The 18,719-nt window shown below is 44.8% G+C and overlaps 1 protein-coding gene across 1 annotated transcript in view; it reads left to right on the top strand.

The window, feature by feature from the left end:
* Window positions 1–14,706: 14,706 nt before the first annotated feature.
* Window positions 14,707–18,719, top strand: part of ccdc88c (coiled-coil domain containing 88C) — a gene marked incomplete at its 5' end in the record, with an annotated part of 137,320 nt that continues 133,307 nt past the window's right edge. Inside the window, one exon of the mRNA XM_084308542.1 lies at window positions 14,707–14,801. Coding sequence (XP_084164668.1) covers window positions 14,707–14,801 — 95 coding nt within the window. The remainder of the gene's footprint in view (window positions 14,802–18,719) is intronic.

Genomic DNA, 18,719 nt, shown 5'->3' with positions numbered 1-18,719 from the left:
ACACCCTCTCTCTCTCACACACACACACTCTCTCTCTCTCTCTCTCTCTCTCTCACACACTCACACACTCTCTCTCTCTCTCTCACAGTCACACCCTCTCTCTCTCACTCTCTCTCTCACAACCACACACACTCTCTCTCTCTCTCTCTCACACTCACACCTCTCTCTCTCTCTCTCTCTCTCTCTCTCTCTCTTCTCTCTCTCTCTCTCTCTCTCTCTCTCTCTCTCTCTCTCTCTCTCTCTCACACTCACACCCTATCTCTCTCCTACCCCTCTAGGCACATTGGCAGGTTAACGAAGGTGAACACATTGTATTCTATCAGAACAGAGAAACAGAGAAAGACGATATAGAGCAGCAACAGAAACACCCCCAGTCGCTTGTCCAGCCGCCAGCCGTTCCCATGGAGACCCAGTACCTGCAACACAGGAGCAGATACAGTACAGTCAGACCTGCTTTAACCAGTGTGTGAACCATGGAGACCCAGTACCTGCAACACAGGAGCAGATACAGTACAGTCAGACCTGCTTTAACCAGTGTGTGAACCATGCCATGGTCTTTGGGGGAGCTCATCATCTTTTAGGGGGGGGGGGGGGGGGGGGGGGGCAATTTATTGTCAGTATTTTTAGAGACCCCCCCCAAAAATTCACAAATCATGTTTTCAGGGGAGCTGATGTCTCATATAGGGGAGCCATGGCTGCCCCAGCTCCCCCCATGGTCCGCACCCTGTCTTTAACCCTTTCACTGCCGCACTACCAAAACGGTTAACCCTTTCACCGCGACGATACACAGAAGTTTAACCCCTTTTTACTGCCACACGACAGCAGGTTAACCCTTTCACTGCCACACAACAGAAGGTTAACCCTTATTAAGTAAGTTAAGTAGTACTTTATTGGCACGTTGCCGTCACAAGATTGAATAAGTTACAAATGTACAGATTAAGAATTCAAATTTAGATAGATAGATACAATACATACTGTAGATATCTAAAACAATGTGAACTTGTACAGCACTGTTTTTTGTTTGCTTTTGCTGTGTGTTTGTTGTGTGGCGTTTCTTCCCTCGGCTACCTGCTCTAAAGGCACCAACTGAAGGGGACTCTTGATGACCTGGTGGTACTTTGTACAAAGACTATATCTGGACTATGTGGACTGAATGGCAACTGTGAAGCTGTACCTTACATGTAAAAAGACTTGTGTGTCTATTATAGATATATTTCTCAATCTCTGATTTGATATGTCCATGTCTAACACTGGTAAGAGACACGAAGGAGTGATGGTTGTCTTGTTTTTTTTATTTGAATTTCTTATTCTTTTTTGGGGGAGGGTATATATATATATATTTTCTTTTTGTCGTGATGTCTTGATTTTGTCTGTTCTGTCTGCTTTGTTTGTATCTGTGTTAAAACATTGAATACAAATAATATCAAGAGAAAATCATTCAAATCTAGATAGATCTCTAACCCCGTTGCTCCCATGTACTGTAGGATGTAGTGGTCATCATATACCATAGTGTAACCATAACCATAGGCATTAGTGTGTGCATCATAATATTATCCACATGTCTGTGTGTATCTATAGCTTCAATATGACCAGTATGAGCTGACTACACTAACTTGGTCAATAGTTGTAACTTCTAGAAGCTGCAGGTTTTATTCATGAATGTGTTTTCTAATGGTAATTATCTTTTGCAAAATCTCAACGTTTTGTTCATAATTCTGTTGACAGTTGAATGTTTGTGTTTATGTTTATTTGGGATCCCCATTAGCTTTTGCACTTGACAAAAAGCTATACTCTTCCTGGGGTCCGACACTTAACACAATACAACAACATTCAAGACATTACATCATTATCTTTTTTTGTATCCACTTTTTTCTCCCATTTTCTACATTTTTTCTCCCATCCCAATTTCGTATCATCCAATTCAACCCTCCCCTGTCACGAACGCTGTTTCTTGCCTCCCACAAGCCGGCTGCAATGTGGACTAAGTCATACATAGCACAAGTCCCCCTCCGGTACTTGAGGTAACAGCAGTCGCATCTTTTCACCTGCGCAGCTCGATCTCCTCTCAGTGGCGAGGAGTAACGCGTGGGAGGCTCACGCTGCCCCCGACACTTCCTGATTCTACTGCGCAGGCGCACCAACCGACCTGTAGGAGTCGCTGTCCACAACGCCCGATCCCCACCCATCAGTTTCCCACCCCCAAATACGGCCAATGTGTATTAGTATGAACGACCAGCTAAACTGAAAGCAATGTGGAGCGCTGGGCTCGAACAGGCGAGCCCAGCGTCTCTGCATTTGTGGCGAGCGCCTTGCCCACTACGCCACGTAGCCGCCCGACATTACATCATTATCAAAAATCATTAACAATCTCATCCTCAGTTAAGGATGACAGTGTACAAGATACTTATCAGTATAAAAATGTAATCAAATAAATAGTGCTTCCTGAGCCACTCACTGCCATCAACATAAATACAATTAAGAGTCAATTGGTTTTCACCGCTATGCCATAAGGGGTTCAGTGCATGCTCGTTAGTAGATGGTATTTGAATTTTCTTCTTGAAAGTAGTTTTGGATTCTATTTCAGCGAAGTAGCTTGGCAATGAGTTCCCATTCCATGATAGCTCTGTAAGTCACAGAAGATTTTTAGTAGATTTGTTCTGGGTTTAGGTGCCATTAAATGTTTAGTTTAGTTTAGTTTATTCGGATCCCCATTAGCCATTGCCACAGGCATAGGCTACTATTACTGGGGTCCCCACAAATCAATACAATAAAATCAATACAATACAATTAATACAATACAATACAATACAATAAAACAATACAATACACCACACAAAATGGCCTGACGTACAGTAGCTTGTCTGGTCATATGGTCATGTTCTTCTCTTGTGTAAACTATTTGATCATAAAAATACTGTGTTTTTTTTTTAACACGAACTTGAACATTTCTGAGAAAAGTAATAAGACGAGATTGCAGACGTTTCTCAACCGGAAGCCATGGTGCATTTCTGTGCATAACTCCAATATTAGTGCGCTTTGAACAGTGAAGAGCTAGTCTGGCAGCCTTGTTTTGAGCTATTTGTAGTTTCTGTATTTTGTGTTTTTGCTGCTGATGACCATATGACCCGACAGTCCTCAAGATGTGACAAAACCAGAGCCTGGATGACTTCTTTCAAAGTGGTTGGTGTTAAATACTTTGTACATTTTCTTGTCACAGCTATGCTCCTTCCTATTTTTTGTTACGATACTGTCAATTTGCGTTGTCCACTTCAAACCAGAATCAAGAATCAAGCAACTTAGCCTCTTTCACCTGTTTCACTGGCTGACTAGCCAGAGTCAGGCTTAATTGTGGATCGCTGCTTAATATGTGCCTGGATCCAAACACCATTGCTTTTGTTTTTTGCCATGTTGAGTACCAGTTTAATATTGTTGACCCAGTCTGTTATGGCTTTAAGCTCTATTTTAAGTAGATTGTTTAACTCACTACATGTTGAATGCTGTACTGTACATTGTAGAACGTAAACATGAGTACTGACAGGGCTAATAGCTATAACTTACCGTGAGAGCTACAGAACCAAGCAACAATATCACAGAATACACCAGACCTCTACTGTTGATATGGACCTGGGGAGAGAGAGAGGGGGGGGGGGGGGGGCGGCAGTTAGGCCATTTTAAATCATCTAGATAATAATAATAATGATGATGATGATGATGATAATAATGATGATGATAATAACAAAAACAGCAACAACAATAATATGAAGAAGAGAGGAGCAGAGAGGAGAGGAGAGGATAGGGGAGGGGAGGAGGAGAAGAGAGGAGAGGAGAGAGGAGAGGGAGGGAAGGAAGGAGAGGAGAGGAGAGAGAGGAGAGGAGAGGAGAGGAGAGGAGAGGAGAGGAGAGGGGAGGAGAGGAGAGGAGAGGAGAAGAGGAGAGGAGAGGAGAGGAGAGGAGAGGAGAGGAGAGGAGAGGAGAGGAGAGAGAGGAGAGGAGAGGAGAGGAGAGGAGAGGGAGAGGAGGGAGACATACCTCTGATCTGAAGTCAACAGCCAGAGTCTGGATTGCCCCAAGGAATTCCCAAACCGACCAGAATATCAAATAAATTACTGCCCAAAGTATTACTGACTGCCATGTCCCCATGACCTGCATAGAGAGAGAGAGAGAGAGAGAGAGAGAGAGAGAGAGAGAGAGAGAGAGAGAGAGAGAGAGAGAGAGAGAGAGAGAGAGAGAGAGAGAGAGAGATTCATGGCTCTTTGGGTCATAACACAAAAGAAACCTTTAAAGGACCATATTGTGTAATTTAGACGTGTCCTTAATGACCAGAGAGGGGTCCTGTCTTTGATTGATGTTGTGTTCGTAAAATAGAAAACTGTAAAAAAAAACTGTAAATGTCTGGCAGCAACGGTTGTCAAATTACAGTCAAATCAAATACATTTACAGATTACAACCTTTATTTAAGGGTTAATATTTTGATAAAAGGTAATTTACTGTATTTTATGGCATTTTACACTTAAAGTAGAAAAACAAAAGTAATCTGTAAAACAATAGTGAATTCCCCTGAACATTTTAATTTTTTTACAGGCTGGGAACAAGATCCCTGACTGCCCTGTGGCTCCCCCTAGCGGAGTCAATGTGTTACTACTCCCTCTGTTAGTTCAGTTTTCATGTGTTCAATCTCCTGTTTACGTCAATGTTCAATGCGTGTATTGTATTTCTGTGTGTGTTACCCGCTCTGTTCCCCGGTCTGGTTTAGTGTTGTATTTTGTATGTATCATGTTAATTCAGTCCTGTCTTGTTATATATTGGTGACTGTTAATGTCAACTTGTGTGTTTGTTCCAGGTGTGTCTTGTTAGTAATCAGTAATTAGTCTTCCTATATAATCTGTCCTGTCCTGTTACTCCCCTGTCGGTTCGTAAACGTTACTTGTGAATGTTGTTGTTATCATCATAGCATTGTGGTTGTGGTTCGAAGAGCACCTTTCCGTGCTCTCCACGTTTGTACCCCTTTGTTATTTGATCATTAATCTGCCAGCTTAGGCTGTGGTACGTTTATTGTTTTGTTGTTGTAGTTGTACTGTAAAGAGTTAAGTAAAGCCTCTTCCCAACTACACCCGGTTGTGTCCTGCCTCTCTCTCTCGTTCCCATATTGCGCCTGGGTCCACACCACCAACAACGAGATTCTTACAATATGTGTGTCACGATAACTCATGACCCCAAGAGGATGACCTTTGGTGACCCCATGACCCTTCACCTCTGGCTCCACCATCAGGCCAAACCTTCTAGAATTAGTGTCCAATCTCAAACACCCTTTGTTCCAATCTTTTCAAGATTCAAGAGATTCAAGATTCAAGAGGTTTATTTGTCTCATACAGTACAGGGGCATACAGTGAAATGCGGGTGGTCATGCCCGGCGCATCGATTGTGCAATAATACTAAATAATAAAATAGACATAAAACAGGTAATAAAAAGACATAAGATGTGCATGATAAAAATAGACATGCTAAATTCCTTAGAAGGCACTGGGTCCTATGTCCTATGTTTTCTAATTTTGCTGTGCATATTCATGACCCCTAGAGGAAGAAGTCTATTGATTTTGGTGACCCCTGACCCTGATCTAGCGCCACCATCAGGCCATTCTTATGAACGCAATGACCTTTGGTCAGAGGACTTCACCGGAGAACGTGGCACTCTGGTAATGGGCTGTGTAGTGTAGTAGGCTGCCCATCTCCTTTCTAAAATGTCCCATCAAATGTGTATGTATGTGTGTGTGTGTGTGTGTGTGTGTGTGTGTGTGTATGTGTGTGTATGTGTGTGTGTGTATGTGTGTGTGTGTGTGTGTAGACAGTCTCTGTTAGGATCTATGGATAACAGTACTGTATATTTGCATATCGTATATGTCACAAATATAATAGTACTATATACCTGTATGTCATGTATGTCCCTATGTCATAAATGTCATGATGTCATGTATGTTGTGTATGTCATATTATCATATGTGTTATGATGCATTTAAAATGGGGGACCCTGATGTAAACAAGACGAAAGTCTTTCTCTGGTCTGCATCCCCTTAACAATTGTGTGTATTGAGCCGTACTGTATTGTACCCATTCTGCAATCTGTTAAATAAAGTTTTCATTCATTCATTCATACTGTATGTGTGTGTGTGTGTGTGTGTGCACTACCTTGCCGGGCCACCAGGAGGCTGGCCATACAGTCTGGAATGCTGGTTCCCGCTGCCAGGAAGGTGATGCCCATGATGACGTCAGGAATACCCAGCGTGTAGCCAACTATAGTCACCTACACACGCACGCACGCACGCACACACACACACACACACACACACACACACACACACACACACACACACACACACACACACACACACACACACACACACACACACCAGGGGCGTTTTTAGGGTTAGAAAACATTGGGGGCTTCAGCCCAGGGGGGTGGAGGGGGGGGTCACCCCCCCCCCCCTTTTTTTTTTTTTTTTTTTTTTAACCACATAAATACGCAATTTTAGAGTAATTAGAGATGAATACTGAATAACTAGAATCATTAGAGGTTCTCAAAGTGAGGTCCAGGTCCATGAGAGGGATCTGGGCAGTCCCCATAGAAAATTCAAAGTTAACAGGACCAAATCATCAGTTTCTTATTTATTTAGCCAGATAAAACATTGATCTGGTCCAAGAAGCCCCAACAGGAGTACAAATATACATATATACACATATATATATATATATATATATATATATATATATATATATATATATATATGTACAGTATATATATATATATATATATATATATATATATATATATATATATATATATAATATATATAATATATATACATATACTGTACATACATACACATATACACCAATAACAAAATAAAAACACAGTTAAGAATCATACACATAAGCAAATAAACAAACAAACAAACATATGCACAGCCTATGTACAAAATAAATAAACAGTTTTCTTCAATTGCATAAACACTCAAATCAAAAGTATTACACAATTATCAAAACCTTACACTCAAGGAGCAAAATATAGGCCCAGATTTGCACCCCTACAATGTCAGCCTCACTTTTTGCAAAACAATACACACAGTGATTTGCAAAACACTAAACACACTTGCATTACATTAGACACAGAATGTCAAATTACCACACATATGAGCCAATTGGTTAAACACAGCCATCAGATGCACAAACACACCATTGCTTAATTGTAGATACACAATCAGGTTTAAGCACTAAAAATGCAGCAGGTGAGTTCACCTGTCTTCAACCAAAATGGAAGGAGAGTGAAGTACTGTACACAGAGAACGTGAAAATATACAATACATTCACCAAACACTATACACAAGACAACCAATGATGCAGACTGATGAAAATATACATTTTCTCCCATTTTCCCAAATCAGTCAACATGTCAACATGGAGAATCACAACAAAAAATGATCTTGCCAGATCCAGCTAGGCAAAGAGATAATGTCTAGTATTTTCTGTTTACAGCAGTGTGTGTAACTGGTTCAAACAGAATTAAGTCATTATGTAACGTGTGTTTCATAAGGTAACAAAATTAGTGTATGGTTTTGACAAGTGTTTAATTTAGCAAAGGATCTGAGGTGTTCTGATAATTGTGTGTGTGGTTGTGCTAATTGTGTGTTTTGAAACACCGGGCCCCGTTTTCAAAATCATGCTTAGGCAATCGAAAAAAACCAATTGTGTGTTTCATTATATACACATGTTTCAGTCTTCTCATAAAAAAAAGATTCGATTTTTGGGTCTTTTCCTGCCTTTGGTCCGCTTTGCATTCACATCTCAAATGAACCGCAGCAGGGTTCACTTGCAAGAGTGAATGAGCTTTCACACCACCCCAAACCAACCGGACTATCCGAGGTTCGATTAAAGCTTATTATAGGACACTGGACATGGGTATGGATGGCTCCAGGTGCTGCTGCGTTAAAGTGCACATCTTCAATATCTGTACTATTTAAAAGCACAGTGCAGGACACACTCAAAGGTTATCGCACCTCAGAGATGGCAGTGGACATGTATGACAGGACAAAGGCCATATGTAATGGCCTTTGGATTGAGGAACATACTACCAGCCAAAGGAGGAAGCAAAAAAGGATGGACGAGTATGTAGTTGAGTCAGTTGTGGCACAAGCTCAGACCTCAGCTCAGGAGATCAGCTGAGACAGAGACTGTTCTATCCAGTCGTCGACAGAATGCTGCAAGAGCTTGAGAGCAGGTTCTCATGAGTTGGATAACAACTTATGAGAGGCATACAGGCATGTTCTGTATCGTTAGTGGCTTAGCTTGGCATCACTACTGCACTATCTCGCGTACGTGCACGCGTACTGAATAAACCACAAATGTACCTCTAATACCAGTATTAGTCTGACCACACCCCTCATCAGCTTACCTTCATAAGCAGGTGTGTGGTCACCTGCTCTCCTCCTTCTCGCTTTCACCACAAGGAAGAAGTGCCTCGGTAGATCCCCACACTTGACACCATGATGGAAGAAATTGGATTAGGAACAGCTTGGGAAACAAGGATACGTTGACATCATATCTTTATTTTCTCTCTCACTATTTTCGAGAAAATACGGCGATATTGTCTTCGTACTGGAGTGTCTAGAAGATGATGATCATTCTAAAAACCCTCCACCGGTTTTCGTATTGGGAGCACGCCGCTGCATGCTTCTCAACTGCAGTTCCTTGCTGTGTTTGTTGGGGTGAAACCTGTCAGGCCACAGCTGAACTGTCGGACATGCCGCTGTTGTGAGGAGCGGTGCGTTCCAGGTTGGGTGAGTAGTGTTTGCTGGCGGGCTCCACTTGTCTGTTAGTGCTATGGGGGCTACTTGACAAAGTTTATGGAAACCGGCCCCAGGCTAGGGTCCTTTGTTTAGCCGCCTAGGCGACAGAAGGCCTTGGTCTGGAGACCATTATAGTTTTAACTAGTGGGCCGCGACCATTGACACTGGTGATCCCTGTGTGTTCTGGACGAGTGGATTCTCTCTGTCACCGTGTTAAGACCCCATCTTTCATATCCAAATGAGAGTATTCCTTCACGAGGGGATATGTGCATGTAATGTGCGATAGCGGCAGATTCATGTTCGAAGTCAGCTACACAGGCCAGTTGGTACTGTGCTGATTCCGCCGGATGTTCACCGTTGTGAAGCGGTGTTGACGTCTTGTTTTCTCTTTTCTCTTAAAAAGTGAGGAGAGGTTCAGAACGGCGGCCTGTCTGGGTGAGTGTTATGTCATTGTTTACATGTTCATAGCTTACGGTTAGCCAGTCAGCTGTTAACTGCTGCGTTAGCCTGCTGGATCGCTGCATGGCCTGCTTAAGGCCTACTATTAGCCGGTCAGCTGTTAGCTGCGGGGCTAGCATGTCGTGGTCGCTGGGTAAACGTTAGCTTGCTGCTAGGGCCATGGCTGGCGCGGGGTAGCTTAGCTTCTCGCGCGCCGCCGGAGCTCGCTTCTGATCGCCGTTGGCTTGATGCTATTCTGTTGAACGTGCTTTGATTTTAACATGTTTTACACTCTTGACCGCAACGTCATCCTTGACAGGGGATGTTTCGTCGACCCTGCCCTGAGCCTGGACGGGGATTGCGTCAACAAAGAGGACTGTAGCGACTGGTTGGAGCGGCGACGCTGCCCGGATCGAACAACACAGGTCGGCTGTGTTCTACGGTGTCTTGTGACTGCACTTCGCTGATCTGCGTTCCGGGTAGGTACGGGGTTGGCCAGACCTCATAACACGTCTTCTGGTTTTACTTTGCTAAATGTATTGTGAATAACGGTGTTTTTTCCCAAAACGTGTGTTGTTGCAATGCATTTGGGATACGTTGCGGGTTATGTGTGAGCTGTTTTTGTCACTGGCAGTTAGCTTCTCCGTGCAGATCGTGATGTATTGATCTGGTTGTTGTGTGAGAAACATCATGGTGTTTATGTGTACCGTGTACTCACTACTAAGGCAACTAACCTATGAAGCTATGCTTGGTGACAAGTGAGTAAAAGAATGTTCTTTCTCAGACTGTAATGACAATGAACAGTGTGTTCACACATTAACAGGTTTTCCTGTTTTAACTGGCCGTATTGAGGGTAAAATAGGAGGATTGTGTTTTCCCCCCCGGTTCCCTGGGGACTTTATCGCCTCCTATCAGACATGTTGTGCATTAATTGTGTCTTTTGTGTGGTAGGGATACGATGTAACTCTTAGCTTGATTGCTGAGGTTGTGCTAAATCAGCTGGAGAAACTTATTTCCTAAGGGGAAATTGGTTTGGTTGCTGTCATGTGTGCTTAGCAAGGCCTGTGGTCGATACTAATCAAGAATGATGTATTCTCTCATTGTGAAAAAAACGGCGTTCCTCTGTTGAGTGTTTTTGCCATTTTTTGTAGGTGATGATGGGTTGTGTGTGTCATGTGACCTGCAACTGGGTTGTACTGGCCACAGAAGCACATGTGTATGTTGGACCGGGGTTCTTAGAGCCCTCTCTATTCTGTGTTTTTCCTTAGTAAAAATCAGATAGCAGGTTAGCTCATGCGCTGTGTGGAGCTGTGAAACGCTTCATAGAGCTGACTATGACTGTGTCATATTCTCTTTTTGTCGTTACGTCGTATCATGGGTGTGGGGTCGTGAAGGGGTGAACTGGTAACCTCTCCTCTCCCCATTGTTCTGTCGGTCAGGGGTACACCCCCTGTCCTTCAAGGTTCCCGTCACGTGGCGGTTCGGCACGTTACGGGGGGGGGGGGGGGGGGGGGGGGGAGGGAGTTCCTGGTCCCACGGCCTGGTATATTGGGCGTGTGCACCGCAGGAATTCCCCCGCCATAGAGTACGTCACTGTGCGCGTCTCTGTTGGTAGGACTTCCGTGTGCTGTTCAGGTCCATGTGATGGATCTGTTTTCAGGGGGGGTGGTCAGGGCTCCTCCTCACCAAGCGCCTATTCAGGCCTTCTGTGAGTTCGGACTCCTTCTTCCATGTGAGGAAGCCTCCATCAGAGTACAGAGCCTTCCTCCTCAGATTGTCAAAGTGAGTGGACCCTCTAGAAGGGTCCTTTTCTATTGTATGTATATTCGATTCAATTCGTTTGTTGAGTGTGTATGGGTTCAGTGCCTCTTCCCCGGAGGCCCTAAAACCAGTTTTTTACATGGCTCAAGGTGCAATATATTCTTTTCAATCTGTACAGCTCGCGTGGGAAGTCTCTCTGGGGATCCCCGTCTCTTTCCTATGGGAGGGTGGTGGGATGTAAAAATGTGAACATTTTTTACCCCGGCTGTGTAGACTGGGATACATACTGTTGATGCTTCCTTCTTTCTATTCCAGAAGTGTTGGAGTTAGGGAGTGTCACACCCCTCTTGTCGTTCCCCTGGGCGCCTTGGGGATTCAATGACAGGTCTAAATAGCCTGTTCATTGATGGGGGTGTGTCCCGACGCACGTATAGTGCTAGCTCGCTGTAAACAGGCGATTGGCTGGCACGCCTTGGTTGCTTGTGGTTGGAACAGCGTTTTTATAAAGCAACTGAGATGGGGGTTTTTCCTCTTCCGACGACCACATCCCATGACCTGGGTGGGTTGTCGACGGATTCTCGTTCATGTCTGGGGGATGATGACGGGATGGATCTGAACATATGTAGTGGGGTCTCACGCCCTTGGGGTGGGCCACCAGGCGCGGTTCGTCCGAACGTCTGGGTGGCGCCTTCTTTTCATGTTAAGATCAACACGCATATCTGCCCTTCTCCTGGAGTAGGCATGTCGGCGTGGTTAGGGCACGGGACTGGTTCTGGTCACGCTGGTCCAGATCAGTTGAACCCGTTGTCCGCCGGGGATGCAGATCTGCTGTTCTGGTACCCTGAGGGACTTGGGCTTTTTTCAGGGGGAAAAATGCCAGGTCGGTCTGGGTGTCACAGGGTTAAGCGCTATGGAGACCCTGGTTGGGTATGTTTTTACTCAGCACTGTCGTCATGGCTTACAGCCATGCCATTCTGTACGCGCTCGATCACGTCGGATCTCGGCCGCTACACAGGTTGGTCCTGGTTAGTACTTGGTTGGGAGACCGCCGGGGAATACCAGGTACGGTGTGCTTAGGGGCTGGTTCTCCATTATTTTTCGCTCCTCTCTCACGCATGGCGAAGAGGGGCCTGTGGGGGTGGTTTTTTGACCTCCTCTGGTGACCCTGTGCTTCCCGTACCGCCAGGCCCGGTCCGAAGTGATGTTTGCGACCCGTAGGCCTGGGTTAACCCTTTTTGGAAACTGAAACACTTGTACTGCGGTATAGCCGGTGTATGCCCGCAGGTGTGTTTTGGAGTTTTTTCTTGAGGGGTTATAGGAACAACCACCGCATTGGGTAACACCGAGGTGGTTGATTCCCTGGTGTGTTGGAGCAGTGTCAACTCCCGGGTTCACCGTTTGAGGGTGCCCCTGCACGTTCATGACGTCTGCCAATCGTGTCAGCCTTCTCTGCCTCGACCCCTCTGGATGGGGGTTTTTAAATGGAGGCTTGGTCATGCAACACCGCCAGCTTACGCTCCTTCCGCCGGGGCGGCTGTGTTCAGCTGTCCCCTCTGGCGCCTGTCTCGTCCGCAGTCTCCAGGCTAGGGTTAACAGCCTGTTGCCTGGTTTTTCCCCGGTGCGCTGCCTGCTTCCGTTGGTTAACCTTTTTGTGTGCTTACGGCCATGCTGACTGCCTGTTCTGCAGAGTCAGTGTGCCAGGCGGTGTACTATTGGGGGGACGGGGCCCGCTCGGCTTACGGCCATACCAACCTGAACACGCCCGATCTCGTCCGATCTCGGAAGCTAAGCAGGTTCTGGCCTGGTTAGTACTTGGATGGGGTTCCGCCTGGGAATACCAGGTGCAGTAACTGAGGGGCCTTTGTCCGAATACGCTGGCGATGTGGGGGGCGGGGCACTACGTGCCCACCTGGTGGGGTCTTGATGCTGGCATCATGGGCTTCTCCGGGCCCCCATTCCAGGGAGTCCAGTCCTTTTGGTGGGTCTGGGTCTTCCTTCGCGCTCCGCTGCTACGGCCTTGCCACGGGGTTGGGTTTGCCCTTGGCCCCGTGATTCTGGGGGCAGTAACGAGGTTGTTCCTCCGTTCGTTCCCGGGTGGCATGCGGGTTGTGCGTGTGTGTAGTCGTGGGGTCAAGCCACGGTCTGCTCACCCTGTGCGTTAAGTTGCTTGAGTGCCTCTTCGCACGGTCGGGTCCGTCGCCTTCCCGTGAAGCCTCTAATAGGGGGGATACCCTCCATTAGGGGGGGTCGGGGGGGCTCGGCCCTCCCTGTTCTGATGGTTTTGGGGGGCTGTCAGCGGGGTGTATTTGTCAGCCAAGTGGCTCCGCTTGGCCTCCCTTGTGCAGTAGTGATGCCAAGCTAAGCCACTAACGATACAGAACGTTAGGTTATGACTATAACCAAGTTCTGTTAGTTAGGGGCGATGCTTGGCATCAGACGGCCGCTGCAGCCCTTGTCCTCACCTTGTGGTGAAAGCTTGGGAAGGAGGAGAGCAGGTGACCACACACCTGCTTATGAAGGTAAGCTGATGAGGGGTGTGGTCAGACTAATACTGGTATTAGAGGTACATTTGTGGTTTATTCAGTACGCGTGCACGTACGCGAGATAGTGCAGTAGTGATGCCAAGCATCGCCCCTAACTAACAGAACTTGGTTATAGTCATAACCTAACGTTATCCAGCCTCAGACCAGTTTCTCTCAGTGGAATTGCTGCAACCCCTCGCCACACATTACAATATCCAACTATTGCCAGAGGAGATCACAGTTGCAAAGTGTTTCCTGGTCAGGACAGGCAGAGATGCAGTCCCTACTATCCAAAGTGTCTTTTCCCTCCTGGATGATAATAATAATAATAATAATAATAATAATAATAATAATAATAATAATAATAATAATAATAATAATAATAATAATAATAATAATAATAATAATAATAATAATAATAATGCATTTGATTTATAAGGCGCCTTTCAGGACACTAAAAAAAAAGTCCACAAATCGGTGAATGAAAGAATTATAGGATCAAATGAAAACTACTTACTAAAAATGTTTAAAAGTACTAAAAACCAACAAAAAATACCAAACACTAACAAACATTCAGCACAGACAATGGGGATGCTGACATAAAAAAAAAAAAAAAAAAAGTAAAAAAAAAAAAAAAAAAAGTAAACAATTTTTTTTTTTTTTTTTTTTTTTAGGTCCGGGGCTAGGAGAAAAACATCCGGGGCTAAAGCCCCGGAAGCCCAGGGCTAACGACGCCACTGACACACACACCTACATAGTTTAATAGATCTACATAGTTTAATAGATCTACACAGTTTAATATATCTACACAGTTTAATATATCTACATGGTTTAATATATCTACATAGTTTAATATATCTACATGGTTTAATATATCTACATGCGATATATCTACATGGTTTAATATATCTACATGGTTTAATATATCTACATGGTTTAATATATATACATAGTTTAATATATCTACACAGTTTAATATATCTGATAGATCTACATGGTTTAATATATCTATATGGTAATATATCTACATATTTTAATAGATCTACACATGGTTTAATATATCTACACGATGATAGATCTACATGGTTTAATATATCTACATGATAGATCTACATGGTCTCTCTCTCTCTCTTACCATCCAGACCATAATGTACGAGAAGGCAGCGATCCAGAGGGTGGAGAACAGGAAGGAAACCATGAAGTATTTCTCCCAGCGTGATTGGCTGCAGTCTGGGATAGTCACGTAGAGGACGAAGATGATTGGCCACGAGAGCAACCACTTATAACGCTCTGTGGAACTTCCTATTTGGAGAGGAGAGGAGAGGAGAGGAGAGGAGAGGAGAGGAGAAGAGAGGAGAAGAGAGGAGAAGAGAGGAGAAGAGAGGAGAGTAGAGGAGAGGAGAGAGGACAGTAGAGGAGATGAGAGGAGAGAGGAGAGGAGAGGAGAGGAGATGAGATGAGAGGAGAGAGGATATGAGAGGAGAGTAGAGGAGATGAGAGGAGAGAGTTTGAGAAGAGGAGAGGAGAAGAGAGGAGAGGAGATGAGAGGAGAGTAGAAGAGAGGAGAAGAGAGGAGAAGAGATGAGAGTAGAGTAGAGTAGAGAAGAGGAGAGGAGAGGAGAGGAGAGGAGAGGAGAGGAGAGAGGAGAGGAGAGGAGAGGAGAGGAGAGGAGAGGAGAGGAAATGCAAGAAGAGAGAAGAGAGGAGAAGAGGAGAGTAGAGGAGTGAAGAGAAGAGAGGAAATGCAAGAAGAGAGAAGAGAGGAGAAGAGAGGAGAGTAGAGGAGAGGAGAGAGAAGTGAGGAGAAGAGAGGACAGTAGAGGAGAGGAGATGAGATGAGAGAAGTGAGGAGAAGATAGGAAATGCAAGAAGAGAGAATAGAGGAGAAGAGAGTAGAGGAGAGGAGATGAGATGAGAGAAGAGAATTGATTGATTGATTGATTGAAAAGTTTATTAACAGATTGCAGAATGGGTACAGTACAGTACATCTCAATACATACAATTGTTAAGGGGATGCAGACCAGAGAAAGACTTTCGTCTTGTTTCCACCAGGGTCCCCCATTTTCAATTCATCATAACATATATGACATACATGACATACAGATAGACAGTACTGCTACATCTATACATTTATGACATATCAGATTTGCAAATACAGTACTGTTTGTGATACAAAAGTGTCCAGAAAAGGAGTGTATATACATTTGGCGTAGAAACTGTACATTGGAGGAGGTTGGTGGGGTGGGGTTGGGTGGGTTGGGTGAGGGCTGTACATTGGAGGTGGGGGGGGGGGGGGTTGGGTAGGGGACACACACACATTTTACACTGTACATTGGAATATTGACAAAGCCTTACTTGGTCATTTACTGTACAACTAGGTTAGGACATTTGTAGGGGCCAGTTTCGAATTGCAGTCTCACGTAGGTGTTTTTTGAGAGTGTTTTTGAAGGTGGGTAGTGATTCACATTCCTTTACAGCTTTAGGCAGGGCGTTCCACATTGATGTGGCATAATTGCGAAACGTGTTTAGTCCCTTGTTTGAGCCGAATCTGGGTTTTACATGATTTGTGGAGCTCCCTCTGGTGTTGTGATCGTGGTATTCACTGACCTTTGGGAAGTATTTTGACATGTACATGGGTACCTTGGTCGCGTAGTGTATCTTGTAGACCAGGCCCATTGCAAGTTGCTGTACTCTGTCGTCTACTCTAAGCCATCCTAGGTTGTCAAAGTGGGCAGGGGTGAGGTGGGTTCTAGGAGTCAGGTCAGAGGAGAGGAGAAGAGAGGAGAAGAGAGGAGAAGAGAGGAGAAGAGAGGAGAGGAGAGGAGAGAGGACAGTAGAGGAGATGAGAGGAGAGAGGAGAGGAGAGGAGAGGAGAGGAGAGGAGATGAGATGAGAGGAGAGAGGATATGAGAGGAGAGTAGAGGAGATGAGAGGAGAGAGTTTGAGAAGAGGAGAGGAGAAGAGAGGAGAGGAGATGAGAGGAGAGTAGAAGAGAGGAGAAGAGAGGAGAAGAGATGAGAGTAGAGTAGAGTAGAGAAGAGGAGAGGAGAGGAGAGGAGAGGAGAGGAGAGGAGAGGAGAGGAGAGGAGAGGAGAGGAGAGAGGAGAGGAGAGGAGAGGAGAGGAGAGGAGAGGAGAGGAGAGGAAATGCAAGAAGATAGAAGAGAGGAGAAGAGGAGAGTAGAGGAGTGAAGAGAAGAGAGGAAATGCAAGAAGAGAGAAGAGAGGAGAAGAGAGGAGAGTAGAGGAGAGGAGAGAGAAGTGAGGAGAAGAGAGGACAGTAGAGGAGAGGAGATGAGATGAGAGAAGTGAGGAGAAGATAGGAAATGCAAGAAGAGAGAATAGAGGAGAAGAGAGTAGAGGAGAGGAGATGAGATGAGAGAAGAGAATAGAGGAGAAGAGAGGAGAGGGGAGTAGATGAGAAGAGAGGAGAAGAGAGGAGAAGAGAGGAGAGGAGAAGATAGGGGAAGAGAGGAAATGAGAGGAGAAGAGATGAGAGGAGAGGAGAGTAGAAGATAGGGGAAAAGAGGAGAAGAGAGGAGGGGAGAGGAGAAGAGAGTAGAAGAGAGGAGAAGAGAGGAGGGGAGAGGAGAAGAGAGTAGAAGAGAGGAGAAGAGAGGAAAGGAGAGGAGAAGAGACGAGAGGAGAAGAGCGGAGAGGAGAAGAGAGGAGAAGAGGAGAGGAGAAGAGAGGAAAGGAGAGTAGACAAGAGGAGAGGAGAAGAGAAGAGATAAGAGTAGAGGAGAGTAGAGGAGAAGAGAAGAGAGGAGAAGAGAAGAGAAGAGAAGAGATGAGAGTAGAAGAGAGTAGAGGAGAGGAGAGTAGAGGAGAGGAGAGGAGAAGAGAAGAGAAGAGAAGAAGAGAGGAGATGAGAGGAGAGGGGTTTGATTGTTTAACGGCTTCAGTAGAAGTCTATTTTCACCCTTTCAGATGTACGATTTTTGGATTTTCTTTTCTTATAATTCTATCTTGAATTCAACCAGTGAATCTTTGACATCATCATTATAATGTTCTCATGTGTGAGATTGAGCACCTGAAAGGGTTAAGAAGTGTCTTTGATTTGTCCAAGATGGCAACCCCTGACCCAGGGCCTGAGATAGTGGATGCAGAAGATGTTAGCATTTGTTAGCTTCATGCTACATGTAAGGGTGACAGTATACTTACAGAATTTAACTTCAACAGTCTTATTTATGTTTTAAATATTCTTTTTTTGTTTACAACGACCAGGACCCACCCTCGCCGGGTTTCCCACCCGCTAACACTGCCAATTGTGTTAGTATGGACGGTCGGCCAACCCGGAGGCACCACAGCTGGATTCGATCCCACTGGCTCTGTGGTGGTAGACAGACGCTTAGTCCGCTGCGCTACCCGGCCGCCGCATTTAATTTTTTTTATTGTAGCGTGTATAGGGACGAAATGCCAATGGATTAAGTATAATATGCGTCGCGGCCTATTACTGGCCTTCCAGGAATGACCCTAAACCGCTCTAAATCCATACTTATATTCACCACGGTATAAAACGGGAATGTATGGATGGAAAAAAGATTCCTTTTTCACATCTTGAACGATAGATACTCGATGCCAAATGGGCCATAGTATTGCATATAACTATAATATATATATAGTTATAGCCCTGCAAACAAGGTGAGCGACTCCATAGGTTTAATGTTTTGGCAGCACATAGTCATATCCTGATCCCAACGTGGCGGTCAATGAGTTTATCAAGCGTGCAGACAAGTGGCCATTTTAGTTTTCGTTTTTGAGGACTGCATACTTTTTTGCAAACCAAAATACTATACTTTATACTTATAGCACATGCATGAGCCTGGTCTCTTTTGAAAGATGACATTCGGAAGTTTTTATGATACAATAAAGAAGATTCACTTTTAGTGTTAATGAAATAGAGTAACATAGGTATGAACTTGAGTTGTAGATAAACTTGTTACTCACGTTTTTCTGTAGTAGTTAGTAGTCCAGAAGTAGTATTTCCAAAAAAATTGGTATGGCTGAAAAAACACCCTGGTTCCATAGCCCATCCATGAAGCCCTCTCTGCGCCGCCCCTGTACCTCAAATAGATTCGCTATCAGCTCTATCTTCAATCTTTCAAAATGTTCAGTTGCTATCGCTATCAGCTCTATCTTTAATCTTTCAAAATGTTCAG

The sequence above is a fragment of the Notolepis coatsorum genome (genome assembly GCF_963971535.1).
Source record: "Notolepis coatsorum genome assembly, chromosome: 2".
Lineage (NCBI taxonomy): Eukaryota > Metazoa > Chordata > Actinopteri > Aulopiformes > Paralepididae > Notolepis > Notolepis coatsorum.
Note: the sequence above shows the minus strand (reverse complement) of the source record. Positions and strands in the feature narration are given on the sequence as shown.